The 25,568-nt window shown below is 29.8% G+C and overlaps 2 protein-coding genes across 2 annotated transcripts in view; both read right to left on the bottom strand.

Moving 5' to 3' along the window:
- Positions 1-25,568, bottom strand: part of LOC143206623 (uncharacterized) — a 419,549-nt gene that overhangs the window by 78,242 nt on the left and 315,739 nt on the right. The window lies entirely within an intron of this gene.
- LOC143206624 (trissin receptor) overlaps positions 4,940-25,568 on the bottom strand; it is a 421,579-nt gene continuing 400,950 nt past the window's right edge. Inside the window, exons 6-9 of the mRNA XM_076419237.1 lie at positions 15,519-15,650; positions 15,199-15,378; positions 8,725-8,909; positions 4,940-5,270 (exon numbers count right to left, since the gene is read on the bottom strand). Of these exons, the coding sequence (XP_076275352.1) occupies positions 5,084-5,270; positions 8,725-8,909; positions 15,199-15,378; positions 15,519-15,650 (684 nt within the window). The 3' untranslated portion in view covers positions 4,940-5,083. The remainder of the gene's footprint in view (positions 5,271-8,724; positions 8,910-15,198; positions 15,379-15,518; positions 15,651-25,568) is intronic.

Here is a 25,568-nt window from a genome sequence, read left to right as displayed (position 1 = left end):
GTCGTAATAAAAGTAAAATTTATTTAAATATTAATATTATTATTATATAAATATTTATATATTATATAAATTAATATATAATTAATTATTGAACCATTTTAATCCCAATTTTATATTCTCATAAGAATATTATTTTTCATATTCCAGTTTTTGACACTTATAATATTCTATATTGTCATTAGACATAAAATAATCAACTTCCAGTGTTTTATAATGGTATAAATAAATGGAAATTTTTACATTAACTTAGATTTTATTTGTTTATATATTAAATATTAATATTAAGTTAAAATGGTATTTTATATTCATATCTGTTTGGTTATCTGTAAACAGACGAATTGTACTAAATATACTTAAGTATAACAATTTAAGAATTACCTTCTTTTTTATTATTAATATGCAAAAAGAATATAAGGCGAGTTGAGTTATTTTAATATATTTTTGTATATATGTATTTTGTATATATTTGTATGTATATATTTTTAAATATATTTCATACGTCCTTAAAATAACGAAAGTATTTTCTGATATTGTCTGTTAAATTTATTCTATTATTTTAAGAATATATCATTATTCTGCTATGTAATAAAAGAACAATATGAAGGCAAACTTAATCTTTACGTGTAATATGTTTTATTAATGTTATGTAACATTTGATTCTAAATGTCATTTTCAAAGGAATTTGCGTATGTTCATTTCCAATCAATGGCAATCCATTCATGCCGAATTTTCGTATCGTTTGACTTTTCTTAGACCTCAAATTAGTAAATTTTCTGCCCAGACTTAACAGCCATAGAAAGTTTAATTGATTCGAAAACTGAGGGTAAACGACCGTAAATTAACGAAATAAGCTTAAAGTGTGTGGGATTTTAATCAACAATTCTGTATATATTTAGTATGTAAAATATATTTTATGACCAAACAATAACGGTTCGTGATTAAGTTATTGGCTGCTTGATTTGAAAATCTTTTAACACAATATTTTTAGATTTTTAGATTGCAAAGATAATATACTTTAAAGGGGAGCACCAATTCTTGAGTGAAATAATTACTTTCTCAAATATATCCTATGTGAGCGTATAGACCAGTTATAGTAACGACAACAGACACAGATTCTATAGATCTTTTAGATGACTTTCTATATAGTCTTTCCAATAAAATCACTGGCGTCGAATTCAATTTCTATAAATGTAAAAGCTAGGAGTAGATATTTCCTTCCCATTTTACTAATTAGCAATATTGTAGTTCAAAAGGGGCAGAATAAGATCTAATGCATCCCAACATGTAGCAAGTCAGTCTATAAAATTAGATTTGTGTTGGTACTGGTTGATTTGTTTCAAATTATTTAAAAACAATTAAGAAAATAAATAGAGGTTATAAACCTGCAAACGTTCTTTTAGCGCTTGCTTTTATAAATTTCTCTCTGTTGTTCAAAATTTGTAATCAATCTGATTAAAAATGCCAAAGCCATGAAATACTCAGACTCAGGAACTGATTGTGCCTCTAATCAGTTACTACGAACAGGAACTGGATAATAGGGGCACCCTCTTGCCCGAAGAATGCGTTAGAGAAGCAAATATTTATACTCTTAAATATTAAGTTGATTTATAAGAAATATTTTTTGGCGTATTGCACCTGTACTTAATACTAGTTATATAAGCATTGAGACCGTAAATATAAAGAGCGGCAAAAAACAAAGCAGGTGACGATCAAAATCACCTTGATGTTATTAATTTATTAGGAAAAATTTATGAAATTTATAAAAATCGTGAGTAGCTTTCCTTTCCTTATAACTATTATTTAACAAAGTTATTTCAAATATAACTGTTGTTTTGTGAAGTATCTATAGAGTATCTATGGATATGCAGTCCTTTGAGGCATGTATGTCATTCCCTATACACTGTTAGGAAACAAGTTTTAAATAGGCGTTAAAATAATACTATTTTAATAAAATCATATAATATCTTTAAGGAAGATTTATTATTATTTCAATTTGTGTATCTAGACGAGATATAGAGATTTCAAATAGTAATATTGGAACACTCTTGGCAAAATTTGTAAAGACAAGAAAAGTTGATAGAAAACGACTAAAGTTAGAATAACACAGGTGGTCTTACTTATAATGTTTTTAACAATACATTGCAAACATCTTATTGGTCATGGTTTTATTTAATTTACTTTTTTTTAGAAAGAGACCTGAAATTACTTGAATAGTGATACTGATAGTAAAAGAGACCGAATGAAGCTATTATGTTGCCCAATGCTGATAATTATACAATACTAATAATTAACAGAACATAGGATAATTCTAGGAAATCATATTTTAGAATGTGAAATATTCATGTGCATAAATACTTATATAATTGTTTAAAATATACATGATCATTAGGTTAGAATTTATGAGGGAAGAATTAATACTAACTGTTTTTCAGATCTGGCAAACGGATTAGGGCGAATGTTAAAAATAAAAATTATATTACAAATATAAATTAAATCTAATTTTATAAAGTAAAATATATGCAGGCAGTAATAGAAGAAACTTGGGAAAAATTCAGAGATATTAAGTTGATTTAAAATGAAAAAGGAAACACAAGAACGAAGGTAATTAAACAGAGTCAGGTAAATATGCTTTCAAATACAAATAAAATACATTAGTTGGATATATAATTATTAATTAGGTAGGTCAGTAATTAATCAACTACTCATTGGTGGTGCGGAAAAGAGTTCAATGTAAATATAATAAACAACTCTATTCTACAAAGTATTGTTTAATTAAATAAAGTTTAAGTCCTTCGGAAATGCATTAGATGTTCTACGACGTTAAAATAAAATATATCTGATAAATTTATATTTGTTTTATTGTTTTATTTATACCTTACGTTATCAATTTTAATAACGTGCATTGGCTGTTTTATTAGAAGGACCGTATATTTGGAGACTTTTGAGTTTTATTTATTTTTGTTAAATATTTTATGCATACTTGATGAAGAAACAGGCTTAAGCTATCATATTTTAAATTTTATATTTAAAGAGTTTAATCCGGACTTGGAAACACAATAATAATTAAAACTTGTGAATGTATGAATAAGTTTACATCATTACTTTGACGAAGTTACGTAACAAACAAGAATTATTAGACTATATTATTATAATAACTATAAGATATTAAAAATCTATGATATATTTGATATTGTCTCGAACAATAATAAATAGATATAGAATTTTTATTTACATTTGTCTTCGTTGTCTCGAAAGAGTGCACTGAGTGTACTGCTTACTCGTTCACATGTACATAACGTAATTCGTTCTAGTTCATAATCACAATATTATCTTCAGCCTTTGACAATAGTAATATTATTCAGAATTAGGTTCGTAATAGCTCGGAGATAAATATATTTCACATCAATGAATCCAATACAATATAATGTAATAACATCATTAATGATTATGTACAGCATTGTATTGGTACAAATATAAGTCGTATTGCGCTTAATTTTAATAAGAATATTTACAAATAAATTATATTAGATTAAACTGTATAGAGACAATTATTATACAAATATACTTGTTTATTCGGAAAATTTGCATTCGATTTTGTTTAAATTACTTTCGACCTTTTCCATAAAGGACACCAAGAGATAAAAACTAGATATTAACATTTATTTAAGTAAACAGGGCTTCTTCAAAATGGAATCTAATCGGACATTGCAAATTGAAGAGGATTCGTTAAAATTCTATTAATCTATAGGTATACAAGAACGTAGTTAAATAATGACTAAAATACTTATGAAATTTACTTTTCGAAATTGAATGTGTTTATATATATAGACTATTGTATATAGACATAGATATAGATAATTTTAAAGAAAACCTTATAAAATAAGCGGGAATAACCCTAACTGGGGATAGTATTATTTACTATATTTAAGAAGATTTAGAAATAGAAGGGGTTAATTAACAAGACATAAGAAAATATCAAGACAGTTGTTACAGATAAAAAATTGTCTACATATGTATAAAGGTGGGATTTGGAAAATTTATAAAGAAAGAAAGGAATATTTGAGAACAGATATGCAGGCATTATGAACGAATAAAGATAAAGTGGTTATAGAGCACAATAAAAGTATATAAATCAAAAAGATAAAATACACAAAGCACGCAAGATCTTCTAGCACCTAACAAATATTACTAATATGTACGATTTTAACTGAAACAAATTTAGCGGGTCAAGCTAAAAAAGTTAAGTTAATATAGCAAGGAATTGATGAACGATAACGATAAAATACAGGAAGAAAAAAATGTTCACACGACAAGAGATAGAAATATATGAATTTGAAAGTCAAAATCAGAAGAAAGTAGATGAGTGTATCAATTAATACAATGAAGACAAAAACATTTATCCTAAATGAGCCAGCACAAATCTAGAAAGCTTCTTCTTCCCAATAATATAATTTTATAGAGGTTAATTGAAATTTTTATTCTTTGACAGTAAATATGATATAAATCATATCGTATCCCCTTTCTAAATCTGAATCTCTGAATGGAAATTGTTAATTTTGATTAATTTTTATATTGTTTTATTGACCTTAAATATAGTCAATTTATATAAGTATATATTTGAATATTATTCACTTTATATTTATATTTAGAGATGTAAAATGTTTTATGTTTGCATTTTGAAATATTATTGACTGTTTCTACTGTTGAAATTTTACTGAATTCTATTGCTTGGCTTCTGAGAATGTTTACCGACAGATATAAATACGAATAACGTAATTTGCGCATGCGCAAAATCGAAATTAACATTGTATCATTTATAATATAAATACGGTAGGACTTTTTGGCCCTCTTTACTTACAATATTTATTGCGATTATAAATAATTTTTGGTTTATTTACAATATTTAATTTGGTATATAGATATAAAGTAATTTTTAAATTCTTTTAACTCTTGGTGGTACATAATTAACATATAAATAATCGAAAGCATTTCCTGTACATCGAATGTACAATTAATATATACATTAACGGTTGCCAGTTTGAGGTCTTATTTGATCCAATTGTCAATAACAAGTGCAATAATGTCATACCTCATCTGAACTACACTCTTGTACGACTGTGACAGTGGTGACATTGTTGCCCTTTAGCGTAGACCTGGTGCTGCTCTGTCTGTGAAAGATGCCTTCGGGTTTGCGCAGACTCATGTGATGTCGCGCTGATGATCTTCGCTTCTTTCGCTGCATTGAGCAGAACAATATTTCTCGCATACCCCTGAAATTGCGATCGTTAGTGTCACCATAATAAACATAGTATGTATTATTTATTAAAACATGTATAGACAGCTTGCAGAATGAATGTATGTTTTACTCTGAAAGATACAATCTCTAGCTGTTGTATTGTAAATATTACAATATTTGAGTTAATAATAAACACCTGAATCATTGTTAATCAACAAACTTTTTCTTAACGGTTTACAAACCTTATGTATAATAAATCATACTTAGAGAAGATAAATAAATGGTATCGCCTTTCGATTTTCGCTACATCTTGGTGTAGCGACTCTCTTTGGTTGTTGTTCTAACATATATAAATAGATTAGAGCTTCAGTCTTATAGGCATTTTGGAAGAAATTGTGTATTACGTAATCGGATGAGTTGTGGTTACCGAGAAAGTTGTGAATCCTAGTAAATTAAATGATTTTTTTTATAACAAGAACGCTTTCATTGGTTACCGGTGATGAGACGAAGTTCTTTAGGCACTTTTTGTACTTAAACAAATTTCCAATAGATCACTATAGTACGGAGAATTGGCTTCGGCACTGATGATACGTCCGTGTATTTATACTATGCTATTTTCTGATAAACTTGTTATTTATTTCGTATGCGGTAAAAAACAATGAACAAATATATATTAGTTTAATTCCTGCTAAGTGTAATTTGCTTTTATCGGACAGCAAGAGAGAATAATTATTTTAATCGGAATAAAGTTAATTTAACCATTATAGGCCGTTTTTGTTCTTAATAAATAATAAGGCAATAAAATAGCAGCCCTTTATAAAAATATTTTTATGGATAATTTTGAATATCTCAATATAAAATGTTTCTTTAGCGTATCGACGTTAGTGAACGTAAAAGTAAATCAGCAGTAGATAAAGATTACATTTTAATTTATGAAAATTCTTGCAACCTGATATTTATTATTAGTTATTTATTTATAAAAATTATTAGATTCATAGAAAATATACTGTATTTAATAATTTTTTCTCTATAAATATTTGGATCCTGGTGTATTGTCCTATATAATTATAAAACTTTATAGACATACAAACTTGAAGAATTTTGTCTCTGGGAAGGGCGCATCTCAAGAAGATATCAAATAAAACAGGTGTCAGTGAAGAAGTGTGTTGAAGTGATGGAAGAGTATATAGGAAAATAAAATCATCTCTTAACTAGAAATCGTAGTATTTCATTGTCATGATAAGAACTTTTCACATTACCTGCATATGTACTATGCCTGTTAGGTTTGATCTGTTGTTTAATATGAGTAATATTTTCCTTCATTACAATTTAACATTGTATAAGATTTCTTTTATTTTTCGAAGTAATATTTTATGGTTTCAAAGATGCTGAAACTTGATATAAAATGTTGTTATGTTGGGCTACAATTTCAAGGGAATAATTGATTTACGTAAGGAAAGTTTTTCGACAACTAATCTGAACATAGTAGTGAACCAGAAATGAGTCGTATTATTGAACAAGTTTAAGGTTTCAGTAAAAATTAAAGTTTAACTTTTAAAACTGAACGCCCAACTTTTTAGAAATTTTGAAATGAAAATTTTGCTTCTAAAATGAAATTTTCAAATGAGTTATAGACCGACGACATTTGGTTATATTTGCGAATAAGTTCCGAAAAACTATCGTCCATATTTCTTTATTAACATTTATACATAGTACACTGAAATATAAAAAATAAAGAAAAATCTCTAGTAAGATATGCAAGAGAGCAATGCCATTAACCAGTCCAATAAATTTTACAAATATTAAATACGTTTTATAGTTTATCTGTATTTATATTCTCTTACCTTCAAACTGTATAATAATGTTAAAACAACATTAAAAATTTATAAAATATAGTATATGTAAATATAGAATCTAGTAAATTTGTTTTTATTCAATGATAAAAAAAATGGGTAAAATAAAGGAGGAAGTAGGCAGGCAAAATAAAGTGAGATGGGTTTTAAAATATACACTGTCTGCTTCAATGCGTGGATAAATGGAATTACTTTTGGAAACTTGAAGTCCCGAACTTTATATTTTATTCAAAGGATATTCTGCAGCACATCATATATCTGCATGATTGTTTTAAGACTTTCTAAAAGTTTTGTTTAAGCTAATTTAAAATGTCTTGAATTTATAAGAATTTACACAAGAACATATTTTGGCAATTACTGCATACTGGATACTAATATCGTGGTTAGATATTTAGCTTTATTAATAATTGATATTCCCATAGTGATCCCCATAGCGATTTGGGCTTGGATACCATTAACCAGATCAATAAAAAACTCACCCAGCATCCTGAAAAATACGTGATTTATGTAAATAACCATGCAAACAAACTTACGGAACATAAGAAATTTTAATTTTTAGTATATTTAGTAATTCGGGACTCCATACCGACTGAAAAGCTCAGGTTATAATATTTCTTTTATTCTCTTTAAAATCATCCATCTCACACACGTACAAGCTTCTAATTTTTAATATACTTTTAATAGGCCAACCTTGAGGTCGATTTTTGTGTGAATTTTGCTTTATCAGCTTTATGACCTAAAACTAATTTAGGAAAAGCAACAATTTGGACAGAAGTTGTTGCTATTGGTGAAGGTGAGGTAAAATTAATTTTTATTTCCAGATTTTTCAACGATTTTCGCTTTGTTAGAACTGCTGAATGTAGTGGGAGGAAATCACAATGGAACAAACAACAATAATTAAAGAAAAAAACTATATCACTGTCTCCTTTAAACGCACCATCTATGTTTGCGATCTCGATGTTGTTGTTTTAGTAAGGTTATAATATTTTACTCTAATCTTTACTCCACTAAACATAGGGTGGGGCATTGTTCAAGTCCCGTTACCATTGACGGAATTATTTTCAATGAAAATAGTCACTATTTCTTCTTGTTCTTGTGGCGTATATTTATCCATAATAAAATTTGGACGTTTACACAACACAATGGTAAAAGCGAAACTGAGCTAAACGTCTCATAACCAAGATGGCGCGCAATCCAAACAGTACCGGGACTTTTGCTTCACCCTATAAAACCTCGACAAATTCGTAGTTGTCTAATTTGTGTTGTTTTTATTGTGATAAACTTTGACATAACTCAACACTGTTCATACTGATACACTTTCATTATATTTTTTATTTCATGAATATTAAATCATAATATGTAGATCAAATGTCTAACACACAAAAAATAATGCACAACATACTTGTGCAATATTTTTTGTTCAGTAATATATGATAGCTATGTAATATTAAGTTATGTTAGCAAAAATGCATTTGATTTTGTGAGTTCTTTTGTTTATATATCTTCTACAACTAATAAAATATAAAATATAAATTAGTTACGTATTTTAATATTTAAATTACGAATTAATTTAGAGATCGCATGCTATTTGGAGAAAATATTAATGTTCAATTATCTTATTTTATTTCATCTTACCTTCTGAAGTTCTTGGAGAGAAAAGCATAAAATAGTGGATTGATTCCTGAATTGAAATATGTGCAGAGAAAAGTGAGAGGCGTGAGGAGAGCACTAAAATTTGTGTCGCCGTGGTAATCGGATGACCAGTACTGCCACATCTTGCGAGCGTGGAATGGTAAGTTGCATAAAGCGAATGCTACTACCTGTAAAATAAAAAAATATATATCGTAATCTAATATTTTCTCTTTTACCATCTGTTTATATACTTCATTTATTAATTGAATTATATAATCTCATTTGTTCACGTTCTTCGTTTCTATTCACGGAAACTATTAAATTAGAACTAGCTTTAATAAATGCTAGGTAATAATAATAACAGCTATCGGGCCTATACATTAGGTTTAAAAGATTTACAACAGATGGAGTTACTGTTTATTAAATGCATGTTGAAGCCTTAACTGACAGGCTTCACTTTTTAGGATATGTAATTTCCATAGAATAAAGAAACTTAGAAGCGCATCTCCTATGTTAAAATTGGTTCTAAGTTACGTTCGGAATCCCCGTGTGAGGGCGCTTAGGCATACGCCATATGACAGTTAGTTACGGCGGGAAATTTAAAAATTTGAGCGGGAAATTTAAAAATGTATAAAAAAAATTTTAGCGGGAAATAAAAAAATTCTATTAGTTTTACTTGGAAAATAAAAAATATTTATTTTTACTTAAATATATTTTATTGATATATTACAATTACTTGATTATAATTTTCCTTGATCATAAAGACATTGATATAATCACAGAGATATCTCCACTACCCAAAACACTTAATCTACTAATATTATCTTCTCTCTAATATTTAAAACAAACATTGAAATAAGATAATATAACTATTATTGGTTCTGTTATATTATTTTTAGAATCCACTAAATTAACAACCTACCTAAATTGAGGTACATTTTATGAAATATGACAACGGCAGTTCGGTCTATACAGTCAAGTTTCTGAACTAACGACCAAAATTAAAGGTCACTACTCCAGCAGCAAAAAGGAACCTTACTCAGTATCTGCATTAATGTTCTTCTAGAAGACAAGCAGAATATATTCGATAACAGTTTATATCTTCTGCCACTGTATTTCAATAAGGATAAAGTTTTTCATTCAACCTGAAACGAAACTGATGGGACACGCTGAGTTATCTGTAAATGAACATATAAATTTCAAGTTACAACCTCCATTCTCTAATAATAAACATAAGTTTCTTATTATATACTAATTTCTGGGTCTTGTTGGGGTAGAAGAATCTCCTATATATCTATCAGCATCAAAAAAAAACTTATGTGATTTATTATTGCCATTGGGGGCATATGTTCCTTGTCTTGTAGTAAAGGTAAAGAAAACGCTTAATTATTTCAATGCAATAAATCATCATTATTTAATAAAATACTTACTATCTAAATTACTAGTAGGAATTACATCTTGTTTCAGCCATAGCTTTCAACATTTTGGTGTATAGACTTCATTTTTAAAATGATTACAAACTTTCCTGGACCTATATAGGAGATTATAGGAGATCCCTTTAAATTTCTCTTTTTATTTAATTAATAATAAATTAAAACACACAGAATAATCTAAAGTAATTATCAAATATATATAAAAACAAATAACGAAAAACTTGACGTAAATAAACAATACAAATTATATCACCTAATAATGGCCGTTAACTGCTTAGGTTAGAATTATTAATACCAAGGCCGAACGAGAGAGAAACACACATATAGCTGTTTTTCATTTACATTTGGCGGCGTAACGGGGATTCCGAAAAGCTTAAACGTGGGACCCGATTTTTCCATATAACTTTCACTTCTAAATTTCTTTATTCTATGGTAATTTCGTTGAAGTGTAAACAAAACATTTTTTTGAGTGTGTTGAGAATATCTGGATATAGTACAGAGTCAATAGTGTTTGCTTGAAGCTTAATTTTTTCACTTCAATTGGAAGAAACTGTTTGAAGAATTGGTATAATTCTTGGGAGTAAGACAAGAGGCCAAACCATTCCCAATTGCATGAAGAACATGAGAACTATCTTAAAATGTAGATATTTTGTGCCGTATTAATTGAAACAAAGAGACATAGAAAGGCGTTTGGTCATGTGTGAAATACTACTTCAATACCAAAATCGGAAGAACTTTTACATCGTATTGTTACTGGTGATGAATACTAGATCCAACAGAAAGGCTAAAATCTAATGAGCCGAGAATTGTGCCAAAAACGGCCGGAATACTAGCAAAAACACAACAATGTTCAACAAACTTCCACACGACAATTTTTGACTGATCCTGCATCCTGAAAAACTAGTTGAAACATACTTGGAAATGTAACTTTTTATGGAATTACCAAAAAAAAGGTCGATTCGTGAATAGCCTGAAAAAATATATAGTTCCTTCAAGATGGAATCCGTAAATTACCTGAAAGATGGAAAAATGTAGCGGTTATCGATGAAAAATACTTTGAATAAAATACATTGGCCCAATTTTTCACATTAAAGCTTCAAATCAAAACAAACATTCTTTAAAATAATTGATAGATTTGATATAAAACACTTCATGATATAATTTGCATTACAGAGTCATATGTCTTGAGAATTAATCAAGAAAAGACCAAAGTTTTCACAACTGATCTATCGCGTCCTATTGTAAATCGCAAAGGTATCCAGATAAATCAAGTTCAGTAGTTCCAAGTAATTGGGATGAGTAATAACTCCGACACTTAGACACTATTACAGTTTGATATCTGAAAGCTCGAAGGCATTCAAATGCAATGCTTAAGGTAAATTTTACATATACCTCTCCGGGAACATATTAGAATTGAAGCTACTTTATTAAGATACGACAATAAGTGTCAAATGAAAGGTAATTAAATTTTTGACAACCTTTTGTTATGAAATCGAGCTTTTGGATGGAAATCACAGCTGTAAAAGACATAGACAGCAGAAATGGCGTATATAGCCGTTAGAACTAGTGTTGGGAACTATCGACCGAAAACCATTATCGACTGTTTGGTTATTGACTACTTTTTACTTTCGAGGGTTTCAGTCGTGTACTTTCAGTTACTATTTTTGGATCTACTAGTTTTACACGACTAATTTTTAACCTTCTGAATCCTAGCTGCGACCTTGAAAGTAATTTGCTGAATTCATAGACTTATATTTTGTTTGTATTATGATTGTAAATAACAATATGTTGTACATTGATATGACAGCGTTTTGGAGCTCTATTTTTTCAAGTTTATTTACTAATGTAAAAAGGTACAAAGAACATCTTGACTGGTAAATATTAAAATAATTTTGACTGCATTTATGTTATCTCAGCAACTATTGGGTCTTTTATTTAGTCGAGTTTCTAAGTCTCTCGATGTTTGTTCAAGCCTTTTGAATGTTAAAACTTCTTTCATTCATGTTTCAATGCATAATAATAATATTCGTAATAATATATTCCTTATTAACGATAAAAAATATAACAGTATATAAAAAGATGTGATGGTTAAATAGTTGATATAAGGACTGATTGAGAAGATACGAAATAAATATTTAATGATCATTACTCCATTCTTCTTTACAATTATGTCAAATGTATAAAATATAAAAATAATTTTACATCATTCAAGATGAAACTGTAATTTTGCAAGCACATGTTGGAATGTAATAGAAATAAGCCAATTACTTTTAGCATTCTATTCTATTAATTTCTTCACACTGCCACTTGCCAATTTAAATTTATTTGAAATGAACTGATCTGTACAACAGAGGGAATAACAGAATTAACATCTCCGTCCTTTCCTTTCTAAGAATTAGTACTGGAAGAAATTCGTACAGCTCTGTCTGTTATCGCTGAACAGAAAAACAGTAGAAGTGTGCATTTGAGTGAAATAGTACACAGTACAGTAATTACAAATATTTATTTTCAGTTGCTAGTTTTTTTACTATCGACTTGTCCGACTGTTTTGTGGCTATCAACTGTTTCTACTATTTTCAGTCGACAGTTCCTAAGGCTAGTTATATCAAACCTGTAAAACAAATCGACCTGACATATCGATTATTATAAGAATGTGGATTAAAACAGTACGTAAAATCCAATTTTATCAGGTTTCTTCTTCTTCAAAATATTCCTTGGCAAATATTTGTTTAATTTTTTTACCATTGAATATTAAAATAAGTAATGTGCAGATAAAATACTTTATAATTTCATATCACAATTTTCGCATTTATCTAAATAATTGCCATATTTTGCAGGACGTTGGAAACTTAATGATCTGGCCGCATCTGCTTTTAAAGGACCCGCTTAGTCTCGTGGCCGTTGTGTGTCCTGAACTTGAAATTCCGTCAAAATTGAATGTGGTATATAAAAGAAATTTAAAAGATACGTGCCGAGACTTTAAAGTATGCTAAACACTGGAATATACTACGGTTCAAGCGACTGAAAAGCTTTCATAAAGGACCGACATATTTCGGAACAACTTTAAGTCCTCGTTCTTTTTTGGCTAACGTTCTTTATAAGGAAAAATATAACTAATTTAATAATGAAGCTTTAAGTTAAGAAATAATTAGCGAAACTAATTAACTACTTTAGTTAGTCAACTGTGGTTTGTATGATGTTAATTGTAGGCCTAATATTATTTTACTATTATTATTAATTTAAGACCCGTCAGCCTCTTGAACTTCTAAGGTCGTTGTTAAATGTTTTGTAGTATATATAATTTAATAATAACATTTATAATTTAAGTGTTGCTACATAAAGGACTCAAAAGTATAATAGTATTTGTAGTTCCAAGTATAATATATCATATATTTGTTGGATACAAATATATGACAACAGTATTTTATAATACAGTAAGCCTATTCCTAGTATTTGAATGCTATGAGTGATTATATTTAGCGAACTTAATTAATTTTGGTGAATATTAATTCATTTTAATAGTTTATATTATATCTCCGTGTATAAGCCAGATTCTCTGTGGACGGTGATCAAGTTATCCAGATTGCGTATATCAAGGCTGTCCTTTGGATTATCCCCAATACCCCAACAGTTTCCATCTTAGTTGGTCTAGATTCTGTAGAATTCTGCTGTGTGCGCATTAAGATATTTATACCAGAAGAGTTTTCTACCTGTAAGGTATTCCGCTTGTTCCTTTCCCCTGATTCTCGTATAGGACGGAAACGACATAAAGATTATCGTAACCTTGTTCAGTAGATATTTGGAATTATTTGACATGAAATTTTTAAGGAAGCTCATAGGGTCTATGGCGATTACATAATATTTGTGTTTATCGTTCTAAATAAAAACCAAATGATTTTATATGGAAAATAATTCAGCTGTTAGAATGTCAATCTCTAAAGGTAAGCAGAAGTTCTCTTGATTCAGGTTCGTATAAGCATCTATCATAAGTTCTTTCTTTTCGCTCCGTCTGTATATTTGATTTCCTTCTTAATTCCTTTAAATAAAATGCATATGCTTTATGAGTTAATTCCCTTTTTAGAAAATTTGTTCATTGACAAATTGATGTTTATGGCTAGTGGATCACGTGAAATCAGATTTTCGTTTGCAATAAATGTAAGTGCATAGGTTAGATTCAATCTGCTTTTTAACTCCCACAATCTATGGTAGGATGCTTTGTACTTATCATTTTTTGCAGAATTATATTTAGGGCAAAATGTTTTATGTTAAGAATATTTCAGATTTCTTCTGAACCAGAGAGAGTTTGCATATTTTGGCAATAGTATCACCCTTCTGTTCTCTAGAGACGTTATTTATGCTTCACAATATATACTTTCCACATGATTTGGAATGCGCCTAGAGCCAATCTGATTTTAGCTTTATTTTGATTGTATTTAGTATTCATAAGTATGAAGGGGATGGTAAGAATTAACATTGGCTACCATAATACATTTTGGACAGTGTAGCTGCCTTGTAGATATTAATTAAAGAGGCCCTGTAGTCCCAGTAGTATCCAGAAAATGAGCGGAGAACGCTGACATCATCCATGATTTCTTACGTAATTTATGTGTGGTTTAGATGGAAGTCAAAGATAACTTTAAGGAATTTATGGGAGTTTTTGATTTTAATCAGTGAGCTTCTGATATTGATTGTGCTGGTTCGGCGGCAGTTTCTCTTCCTGCAGAAATGGACACTAATAAACTTATCCGAGAAAAAAGCTTCATTTTCCTCAGTCCGATATGGTAGATTGTTTAAGCAGCGCTCAAGTGTTAGCTCACTGAGTTTATATTCCTGGGCTGTGTGATATGGTACTGTGTCAATAGCGAATAGGCTGTACTTAATAGGTAGGGGTATTATAGAATAAAAAAATTGTTTCTACGCTCTCCTACCATTATTTTACGTCCAAAATAAATTGATCTTGGAAATATTAATGGATTTTAGTATGAAGTGGTTCAGATTTATGCTAAATACCTTTCTAATACAAATATGACTGTGGAAAACTTACCACTACTATAAGCATTCTAATGACTCCTTTTCTTGCACGAAGAACATTTTCACTGCAAGTAGGGCTTCCTCCTGTACCGACAGTTTGATATGAGTTACTTGAAGTTCTGGGTTGCAGCTGTTGTTTGGGAGTTGTTGATATCGTTGTCTCTTGGTGCAAAGTTCCATTAGATGAGATCGACTACAAAATAAAATATTTTGTCTATTAAATCTTTATCTATATCTGTATCTGTTTATCTGTACATGTTCATTATTATTTAGTAAAATAATAAAGTTGTGTCATATATATTTTGTTAATTTGTTATTCGTATTATTACTTACGCGATCGCTACGTTGTCTTGTTGATTTTTGGCAAAGCGCTTGATACTGACTGGTGTTAGATGAAGCGTCTAGTTGTTTCTTCAATTGCTGAGAGCTGTTCCATAAACAAACAGCTATTCTTGTATATAAATGCTGGAAAAAATGTTCAATTTATTACGTTTATCTAATATTTAACAGTATTAGTATCTATTGTGTACAATTATTTAGATTTCAACTGATTCGAATTTTTTATTCGATTTATTTAGATTTCGAAACGCGCTATTTTTAATTGACATAAAAATATTGTAATACATCTTTAATTAAACATGTTGCTATTGATGTCTTATCAATTTTTCTTTACTTTGATTTAATCATTATTCTTATATTAAATATAGTTGAATATTTTAAATATTAGTTTACAATTTGTAAAATCATTAGGTTATAGTTCAATTTATTTTGTGACATTCACGTAATAGGTACAACAGTTGATTAGCTCAAAAATGGTAAAAATAAACAAATTCCTCTTGAACAGTGGAGTGCTCTTTGTATTTTGAGCCAAGAGGGGTATTTTATGCCTCGAATTGCAGAAAACGTCGAAATTATATGTAAATATGCATATTATACTTTTACACGAAAATGGACATCTGAAGGAAATCAAAACCAGAACAAATATGGTCTACCCAAATTTACAACAAAATAGGAAGGTAAATTTGTTGCAATCCTATTGAAACGAAATCGACTTACAGTCTACTTGCCTCCGTAGCGTGAGTTTTTCAGCTGACAAAAAACTGAGACTAATTACTGATAAGAAAAGAAGAATAGTGTACTCTAGTGTATTTTCCGAGTGAAAAAACAGGATACAAAAATTGAAAAAGTTTGCTTTGAAGAGATGAGTCCAAATCTCAGATTTATGGATGAATTAGACGTGTTTTTATATGCACATAAAAAGCTGAACAGTCTTCAGAAGCGCCCACTGTGCAGTGAGTGAGCGATGATTTGGAGATCTTTTGGTAATAATAATCCAGACCATATGATTAAATTTAATGGAAAACTGAATAAAGAAGGCGACCTGAAAATATTCCGTGAATATGTTATTCCTTCCAAAGTGAATTAGTTGGAAGTTTTGTTTTTTTACAAAAGAATGACTCAAGCCATTCCTCAGAACTAAATCAGGTGCCCAAGGTGTAGAGCAAAAATGAAACGAGGAAATCTTGCAAATAATTAAATGATCATCAAAATGGCCAAGACTTTCCTAGCGATCGATGCCCATCGAGTTCGGTCTATTTATGGGAGTACTTACAAAGTGACTAGAAGACACATATTTTATATATGTATATATATGTTTTTATATATGTATTTAAATATGGTTTGTAGATATAGGGATCCACTCTATTTTTATACTCTATAATTCAATTGATCTATTGTTTAATTGGCTGTTACGTTTTAAACATATTATAATATGTCCTAATTATATAATTATTAATATAGATACGAAATTTAAAAAGTGCCAAATTACTTTTTCCCCAACCTATTTTTTTCTTATTTTTATTATTAGAACCGAGTAAAGGTCGTCTATGGAGAGTTTTTATTTTATCTCTTTAATCGTGAGAGAAAGTCTGATTTAAGTGAAGCAAGTTGAGTAACATCGAACAAGTTGAGTTTTAAACATGTGAGTTTAATACTTCGAACGAAATATATTTCTCTGAAAAATATTAAAAAATAAAATAAAAATAAAATTAAAATGCGGGTCTTGCTACTACGGGTTTGAATTTCGCGAGAGTATTACAAGAAAGAATCATTCTAGTCACAGTGGTAACAAAATTTAGTGAAAATGGATGTCTTTTAGGGCAGTCTTTAAGTTGGTGGTTTGCCAATATCGGTGGTTTAAGCTGAACACCATGGTAAAAAATAAATCAAATCTTTTAACGAAATATTAACGGGAAATTTCGTGAATATTTATATCATAAGTATTCCCGTTAAAAGAGTGAAAACATATTTATGGTTCATTTAACTCGTATTATAATCGATATTCTTTTAAAACAAATTACCGGCGCCGTAAAACAAGCTTCATTTTATTTGAAAATTTTCAGCTTTTTTATTGTTGTACGTGATTTGGCAAAAAAATGCACTTTATTTCTGTAGAAATATTACTTCATCTTTCCCATTGTGGTATTTTATAGTATTTTCTATGGAGCGATATCTATTGGTGAAAATGTGAAGTATAAATGTAAGAAACAGATAGATTTGACAATATTTTGACAATTCCGATAATTGACAATTTTCGACGCTCGTTATTCTTGTTGTTGTACTAAACATACGCTAAATGAGAAATACTTTTATTTCTTGCTAATTAAAACAAATATTCAACAAAACATTATAATGGCCACTATCTTGATAATATATAAGGTACAATAATGGTGATTACAATACAATTCGTCTATCAACTACGTCAACAAGTACTCTTCGAGAGACTAAGAAACTGTATGATCTCTAGCCAAGGCGTCGGCTTTTATAGGATATATTATTCCCCAACATCTCCGGATTTGGCGTATGCGCACTCTCCTGTATAGAATAAATCATAGAAAAGAATAAAAAATGTGAAACTATATAGTCTTCCTTATCTAACGGAGCCATCATTTCTTTTCGAGTCGATCGGTACCGTCGGGACCAAAACAACAAACAAATCTAGAATATTTAGATTTTGTGTTAAATTAATAATTCTATAGTAATGATAATTAAATTGCTGTGTTATTCTTAGTGGTATAACATACATTGGTATCAATATATGGAAGAAGAAGGGCATGTGCCGAATGTAAGGTAAATGGTAATGTTTTAAACTTATAAAATCCATACAGTATCAATTTTATTTATAATGGAAATTTTAGCTGCCAAATTTTAACACACCATTTTCAACGACCGGGAATTAGTATCAACATATGCCAACATTTAATGATAACAAGAACAGGGAAGAAAATGATTCTTGTGTGTTGGAAGTCAAGTCATTAATGAGGTTTGTCCATCAAGAATAGTAGCAAAAACTGTAGTAACTGGTAATAATTAGACAATTATTTTAAACATAATATATTTTTGTAATGATTTAAATTTTGTTTTATAGCTGAAATGTAGCTAGAATTTGTTGAGTGTAAAAGTCGAAGAATGTGAAAGAATCAGAGAATAAATTAGACAGCATTTTACTAAGATATAGAACAGTGTGCCATGATACTTTGAAATAATTAAATTTGCTAACAAAAGTAGACCTGGATCAAATACAATGAATTATTATATAAGAGTATAGATAAATAAATCATCATCCATCCAGGAGAGATCCTTATATATAGTTTCAACATTAAATTAATTATTTATTATATTTGTGTATTTTTATTTATAAAAAATATTTATATAAAAGTTTTTATAAAAATATCATAATTGGACAATATATTCATTATATTTTTATAATTTCAATTATTTTTTTCAATTTTATTCAATATCTTTTTAAATAAAATGTGTTATTTTCAAAATTGTACCCTTTTTATTTACCTCCTGAACCTCTTTACCTGCTTGATATATTCGACATTAAATCAAATAGTCACGATAAAACATAAGTAAATAGAGCTGTATATGCGCATGTGCAAACTCGGATTATTCTCTGTTTTCAAATTAAATGGAGTCAATATGGGCGTGCGCCAATATCTGGCAATCTACTGGCAATTTTTCTATAATAATTCAATATTACATCTTAAACGAAATAATATGGAATTGACGAGATATTTCACTTCATAGCCATTTCAAAAAATATTTTTTTTAGTATCGATTGGTTTCATAAAATCTAGCTGCTCCACATTTTGTTCGAACTGAAAAACTTTACGAGCGATTTAAGTATATGATATAAAGTTCGTCTACGTGCCTTAATCCGTATCATTTTATACGATATTCTTTTTTCCGTCTGTCTATAACTGTAAGCATCTTCGGCTGCTAGATACGCACTTACTCAAAAAAATATATAGAACTTTTAACGGGAATATTTCTGTTGATCTTTCTTATCGCCTCTACTTCGTACTTCTTTTTATGTACTCCGAGTTTATTAGTACAGATTTATTATTTATTAGTGCTCTAGAAAAGAGTATTATTGTTTACTTATTTCCCATAATAGTTTATATCAATTTAAGAATATTATATTAGAATACAAATTGAGTGGTTATATGTTATTATATTATAAAGGCCTGCAAAGTTTCATATCTGCGCTGTTACATATTTATGGTTTTTCATAGCGGATTTCAGTAACTGGCATTCAAGTGGTTTCCGGCGAACCGTAGACTGAACCATGTCACTGAGATATTTACCATCTACAAAATATTAAGGGCAGCGATTATGACCGAAATAAGCGATAATGGTCTTTTGCGCTTGGTCGATCCCACAGTCTGCTAAACTTTGAGGACTTTTTTTTATAACAAATATACAGCCAAACAAAATCATTTAAATCATTCCAACATATTCAATTTAAATTAAATAAAAGAGTTTTTAACTAATTAATAATTATTTGCTCATCGCTGAACGTTCTCTATTCACTATTCACGTGAATTAGTTAAATAATAGCTAGGGTAGAGTACAAGGCTTGTAAGATGTGTATTCAATATTGTATTTATTATATTTAGTGGCATCTTGTACCTACCCCGAATGTTATTAACATTACTGTAGGCAATATTTCAAAGTATTTTAAAAAAATGCAGCGATAATGTCTTGAACTGATTTTGTACGTGAAATATGCTTATAAATATTTCAGTTGAATTATGCAAATACAAGAACGACTTTATATTAGAAATACATAGATTTCAAAAATATGTGGGAACAAAAAGAAACCCATATATAGCAGTACTGTTTCCGGGTAGATAATGTGAGGCGTATGTATGGCTCTGCTTATAGAGCAAGTCTTGTAGGTTATAGTTCAGAGTATTATGCGCTTTGTTTTGCCACGTTTAAACAAAAGATCGCTGACATGGGTAATTAAACAGATGATTTTTAACGTTTCACTATCGAACATATCTAGGGTTATGACAACATAGACAAAACATGGCAAAACATCATTAAAAGTGACAGCAGAAGTCAACACTCAACACTCACTTGAGTAATATTGTTTCAACAAAAACACTATGGCGGGAGCTGTAAGCTAATATTCATAAGTAACTTAATTCGTAACTGCTAACACTAAGGTGCGAAAGAAGTGGTATAACGATCATAAAATTTGGACACTTAATGATTAGAATAATGTGGTATGGTCCCATGAATCATCGTTTACATAGATTCCTACAAAAAGCCGAGTTTATATATAGAGGAACCCAAAATAACTTTATGATCAGGACAGGCTGTTTTCTACAGTAAAGCATTCATTATGATTTGGGCGGCAATATCGTGGTATTCAAGCCTCAACATAAATGAAGCAGTATGGGTAGTTTTAGGGAAGAGAGTGTGTAAAAATGTAAAATTCTTTTTGCAAGAGAAAGCTGTCTGATCCATTGGAATATGTAACCGAATCTGTCTATAACAGGTCCGTTGAAAAGTCCCCGGCCTGGCACATAGATGGAGCTATTAGAATTAAATTCATATATTTTTCAGTTAGCCATAACCGTAAAAAAATGCGTGTATAAATTTGACAGCTGTCGGTTTATTAGTTTTTGAATTACAGTATTTTGAGTGAAGCAAGTTTTGTTATTGTGAAAAAAGTGGATAACAAGGAATCTCGCGAGTTGATAAAATAATGCTTTTTGATCGAAAAAAATACAGCTGAAACAAAAATTTGGCTTGATGCCCAGTTTCCGGACACTGCCCCAGGCAAATCAACCATCAATGGTTGGTATGCTAAGTATAGACGTGGTGATATGAACACTGAAGGCGGTGAAAACAGTGGACACCCAAGAGAGGTTGAAAAAATTGAAATTGAATGAAATAGCAGACACTCTGAAGATATTAACTGAACATGTATCATTTACGTATATTTGGGTAAGAGAAGGCTCTGTATAAAGTGGGTGTCGCGCGAGCTCACTTTTGACCAAAAACAATGACGAGTTGATGATTCGGGGCAGTATTTGAAGATAACCAAGCATAATAAACCCGAGTTTTTGCGTCGATATATGACAATGGATGAAACATGGCTCCATCATTTCACTCCGAAGTCCAATCGACAGTCATCCGAGTGGATTGCACACGATGAACCCGCTACAAAGCGTGGGAAAATGTAACAGTCGGCTGGAAAAGTTATGGCGTCTGTATTTTGGGATGCGCATGGAATAATTTTCATTGACTACTTTGAAAAAGGAATAGCAACCATCAACAGCTACTATTACATAACGTTGTAGGACCGTTTGAATGACGAAAACGCCAATAAACGGCCGGATTTGAAGAACAATGTAATAATTGTGGTTAAACTGTCTCAAACAATAAAAACCAATATAATGTTGGATTCAAAGAAAAAGAATCGTCCACTACGTAGCGGAGCGGATAACGAATCAAGATAACTTTGATAGTTCCATTCGAGATCAGATTTATGAAACGTATAAAACAGTAAGTAGTTTTTTCCATATAAACATACTTTAATTTTTGCATACTTTATACATTTATTGCTGAGGAAACTCTTAATCAAGGAAGTATCAATAGAAAACTTAGAGATATGCAGCTCTCTCAGGCATGTCGGAGTTTTAAGAAAACGCTTGATTTTAAAGTATTATATCATAATTTTTAAAAGCATTAATAAAATTAAGGAATATAGGATATTTCTGCTGGAGGCATGGACATTTCAAAGTGGAACATTGGGCCACTTTTGGTGAAATCGTTTATACATTTTAGATAGAGTAGAAATTAATCCTTTAGTTACGTTATTAACAAAAAGGAAACACTGCATCAAACGAAAAACGGTAAATATGCTATCGAATGAAAGCAAAATACTTTACTTGGATATAAAATACGTCAAAAGTTCTGTGGAAAAGTTCATACTAAATATAAGAAAACAACCTTAACCCCTGGCTGGATAATTATTAACTGTAGTTTAAGTCCTTCGATAATATATGCATTAGTTGTACTATAATGTAATAAAATAAATTGTATTTTTTACATTATTACATTAGAATATCTTAGAGTCAAAATAAATCAAAATTCAAATTTAACAAATATTGCGACGTGCTGAATTTTGATGGCGTGAATAGGCTGTTCCTTTAGATAGACTTTACGTAGATTATATTCATCCTAAAATGCGCTTCGTCATTAAATTCTTCAATTTTTCTCTAAAATGATTTTTGGGTCAAAATTGAGGTCCTTATGTCCATGTAACGTAATTTGAGTTCGCCAGTAAGAGCCAACAACGGTAGGCCTTTATAGAAATATTTATGAATTTTTATATTTAAAAATACAAAATGTTAAATAAATGTCATTATATTGGTTTAGTGTATTTTAGTTAAATCGTGTAGGTTGAGAAATTTATAATCAGTAGAAGTAATCAATAAATGTACACATTCGCGTCACGCAACGAGGAGTAAATCCGTTAAAAGCGCATTGATTATTAAAAGCAAACAACTGCTCTCACTTTATTTTTTAATCAACAGCACACAGGATGCTAATTCTATTTAAAAACTAATATGATTTTGTTTTGCAGCATTTCATTTTACCATTTTTAGCCTAGCTGGAATAAATCGAAACAAGTCGGATAACTTTTTTTTATTTCTTTTTAAATATTCTGGTTATAATCACTTTTATGTTGTAAACGCAGATGATCTTGTGTATATACTGTTAACAATGTTTCTGTCCCTGCAGTCGATCAATTTAGATTCCTGTGAGTCATATTTGGCTTCCTATCGTTGGCTTATTATCGTTGGCTCACCTGGAAGTCGAATTAAAGAACTGGTGTACTCGTGATCATCGTCGCTAAGGAGCTTACCAGGAAATTATAATGGAAATATTCCTATATATATATATATATATATATATATATATATATATATATATATATATATATATATATATATATATATATATATATATATATATACACTTTGTTATATATTTTAAGTTATTATTTAAACTTTTTTTATACATTTAATACTTTGTAAGCCTTTTGAGTACAAAAGCACAATTCTGTAATGGCGAAATGACGATAACATCGTCGAAAGCGACAAAACCAATAACTTCATATATTAAAACACATCATTACATAGTTGTAAACATCATTACATCACTTATTAATGTACCAATACATCGTTGGCTTGCGTTGCTTGTTTTAAATTCCTGCAAGACAACAAAATTAAATTTCTTAATGAAACAGACACAATTAACACCTCGTTATTATTCAGGGGACTATGAAAAAGCAGGACCTTGAACAGGAACCTGGAACAGGTTGATCTATTAGTCGTGACAAGCACTTACTTAAATCAGATAACCTGATTAGGGGAGTTTCGTTATCAGAGCTCCCGCCCTGAAGATGTAATCAAAGAAACAAATAGTTCAAATATGAACGACCACGTAATTCCCAAGTTTTAAATAATAAAAAGCTCTTATTTGAATTAATATTTTGATAAAACTCGGTAAAAAATATTATTCGATCAAGAATCTTCCCTAATGACAGAGAGACAAAGTCAATTGGAACAAATAGCAGTATATAAAAATTTAACTTTTTTTCATTCTTAACATTTTTGATATTACAATAAATTATAATTATGTTAATTGATATTCATTATCAAATATTAAAAGGCTATTGACTAAAGTTTAACCTTTTAAATACAGTTTTCACAATAATGTCAAAAATATTCCTTTACCGAAGACTACAAAAAAAAATTCAAAATTAAAAGAAAGTCGTTAGTTATATCTGTATTACGTGTGAATAGATTTTAATAGTTGTATTTTGGTTGTATTGAAATTTGTTGAGCTATATTTCTAGACGCATACGCACTGAATACAAGTTATCAAACAAATTACCTGAGTAGATGTGCTATATACTCAAATATTTTATTTCCAGTCGTCATTTCAGAATAAGATACGGCGATAAATTTTAATAATTAAAATTAGTATTCTTGGTCCACTATTATATTTACTCTATATCAGTGATATTCCCAAATGTGAAGAAGTATAAATTGCCAAAATTATAATTAACTTAAATGTAATTAATAATAAAAACATTGAAACAATTATAAATAATGCACAAACAGATGTCAACAACATTATTGAGTGGACTAAGGAATAGCTAATAAAATTGTATGTTATGAAATCTACACAGGTGGATTTCACATGAAAATCTACCTATCTGTGATAATTGGTTTTAGAGTAATTCCGTATGAGAACATAGATACTTGAACATTACACTGGACCTCAATCTCAATTACAAAAAACATTAAAAATAGCGCCAAAAAAACAAGCAAAAGTTTATATGATGCTCAGAGAAATATAGTGGTTGTTCAATAACACTCAACAATGACCTGTTATTTTAAAAGTAAATCTTGGAGCCAATGGGCGTTTTCACATCTGCCGGCACCGGCACGGTACCGTATTTTGTTTTTATCATTTTCATTACTATTGTCCCATATAGAAGACTTTGATTCTACTAATTTAATTAGTGTTATAACATCATATTTAAAGCTAGATATTTTCCCCTTTTAACCTTAAAAATATCTCTGTACACAATAAAAATCGGCGCCGACACGAGTGGACCGAGTATTGCCCGCCGACAGGTCGGTGCCGGCAACGACACGATACCAACATATCGGCGAGTGTGAAAGGGTTCCATTCGTTTACGTGAGATTACGGGTCGTGTCGGTGCCGGCAGATGTGAAAATGCCCATAGTGGGCTTACGGCGTGCGAAAAAATCTGATATTAATATTATGATCTAAATTAAACAAAACAAAGTTCTTCGGAGCATTATTAACGTCTCATGCTACATTATAAACGATGATATCTACGATTATAAACGAAGATCTGAAGATACACACAGTCAGCGATCAAATTAAACGATTTGAGAAAAAACAGCAAGAGAGGTTGCGTAAACACCAAAATCTCGAAATACTACAAATACTTGAGAATAATGGATTTACCCGATG

This window comes from Rhynchophorus ferrugineus, unplaced genomic scaffold (genome assembly GCF_030347505.1).
Source record: "Rhynchophorus ferrugineus isolate W39M unplaced genomic scaffold, kcgeb_rfMv2 rfM1, whole genome shotgun sequence".
NCBI lineage: Eukaryota > Metazoa > Arthropoda > Insecta > Coleoptera > Curculionidae > Rhynchophorus > Rhynchophorus ferrugineus.
The sequence above is the reverse complement of the archived record's forward strand: the minus strand, read 5'-3'. Positions and strand labels throughout refer to the sequence as shown.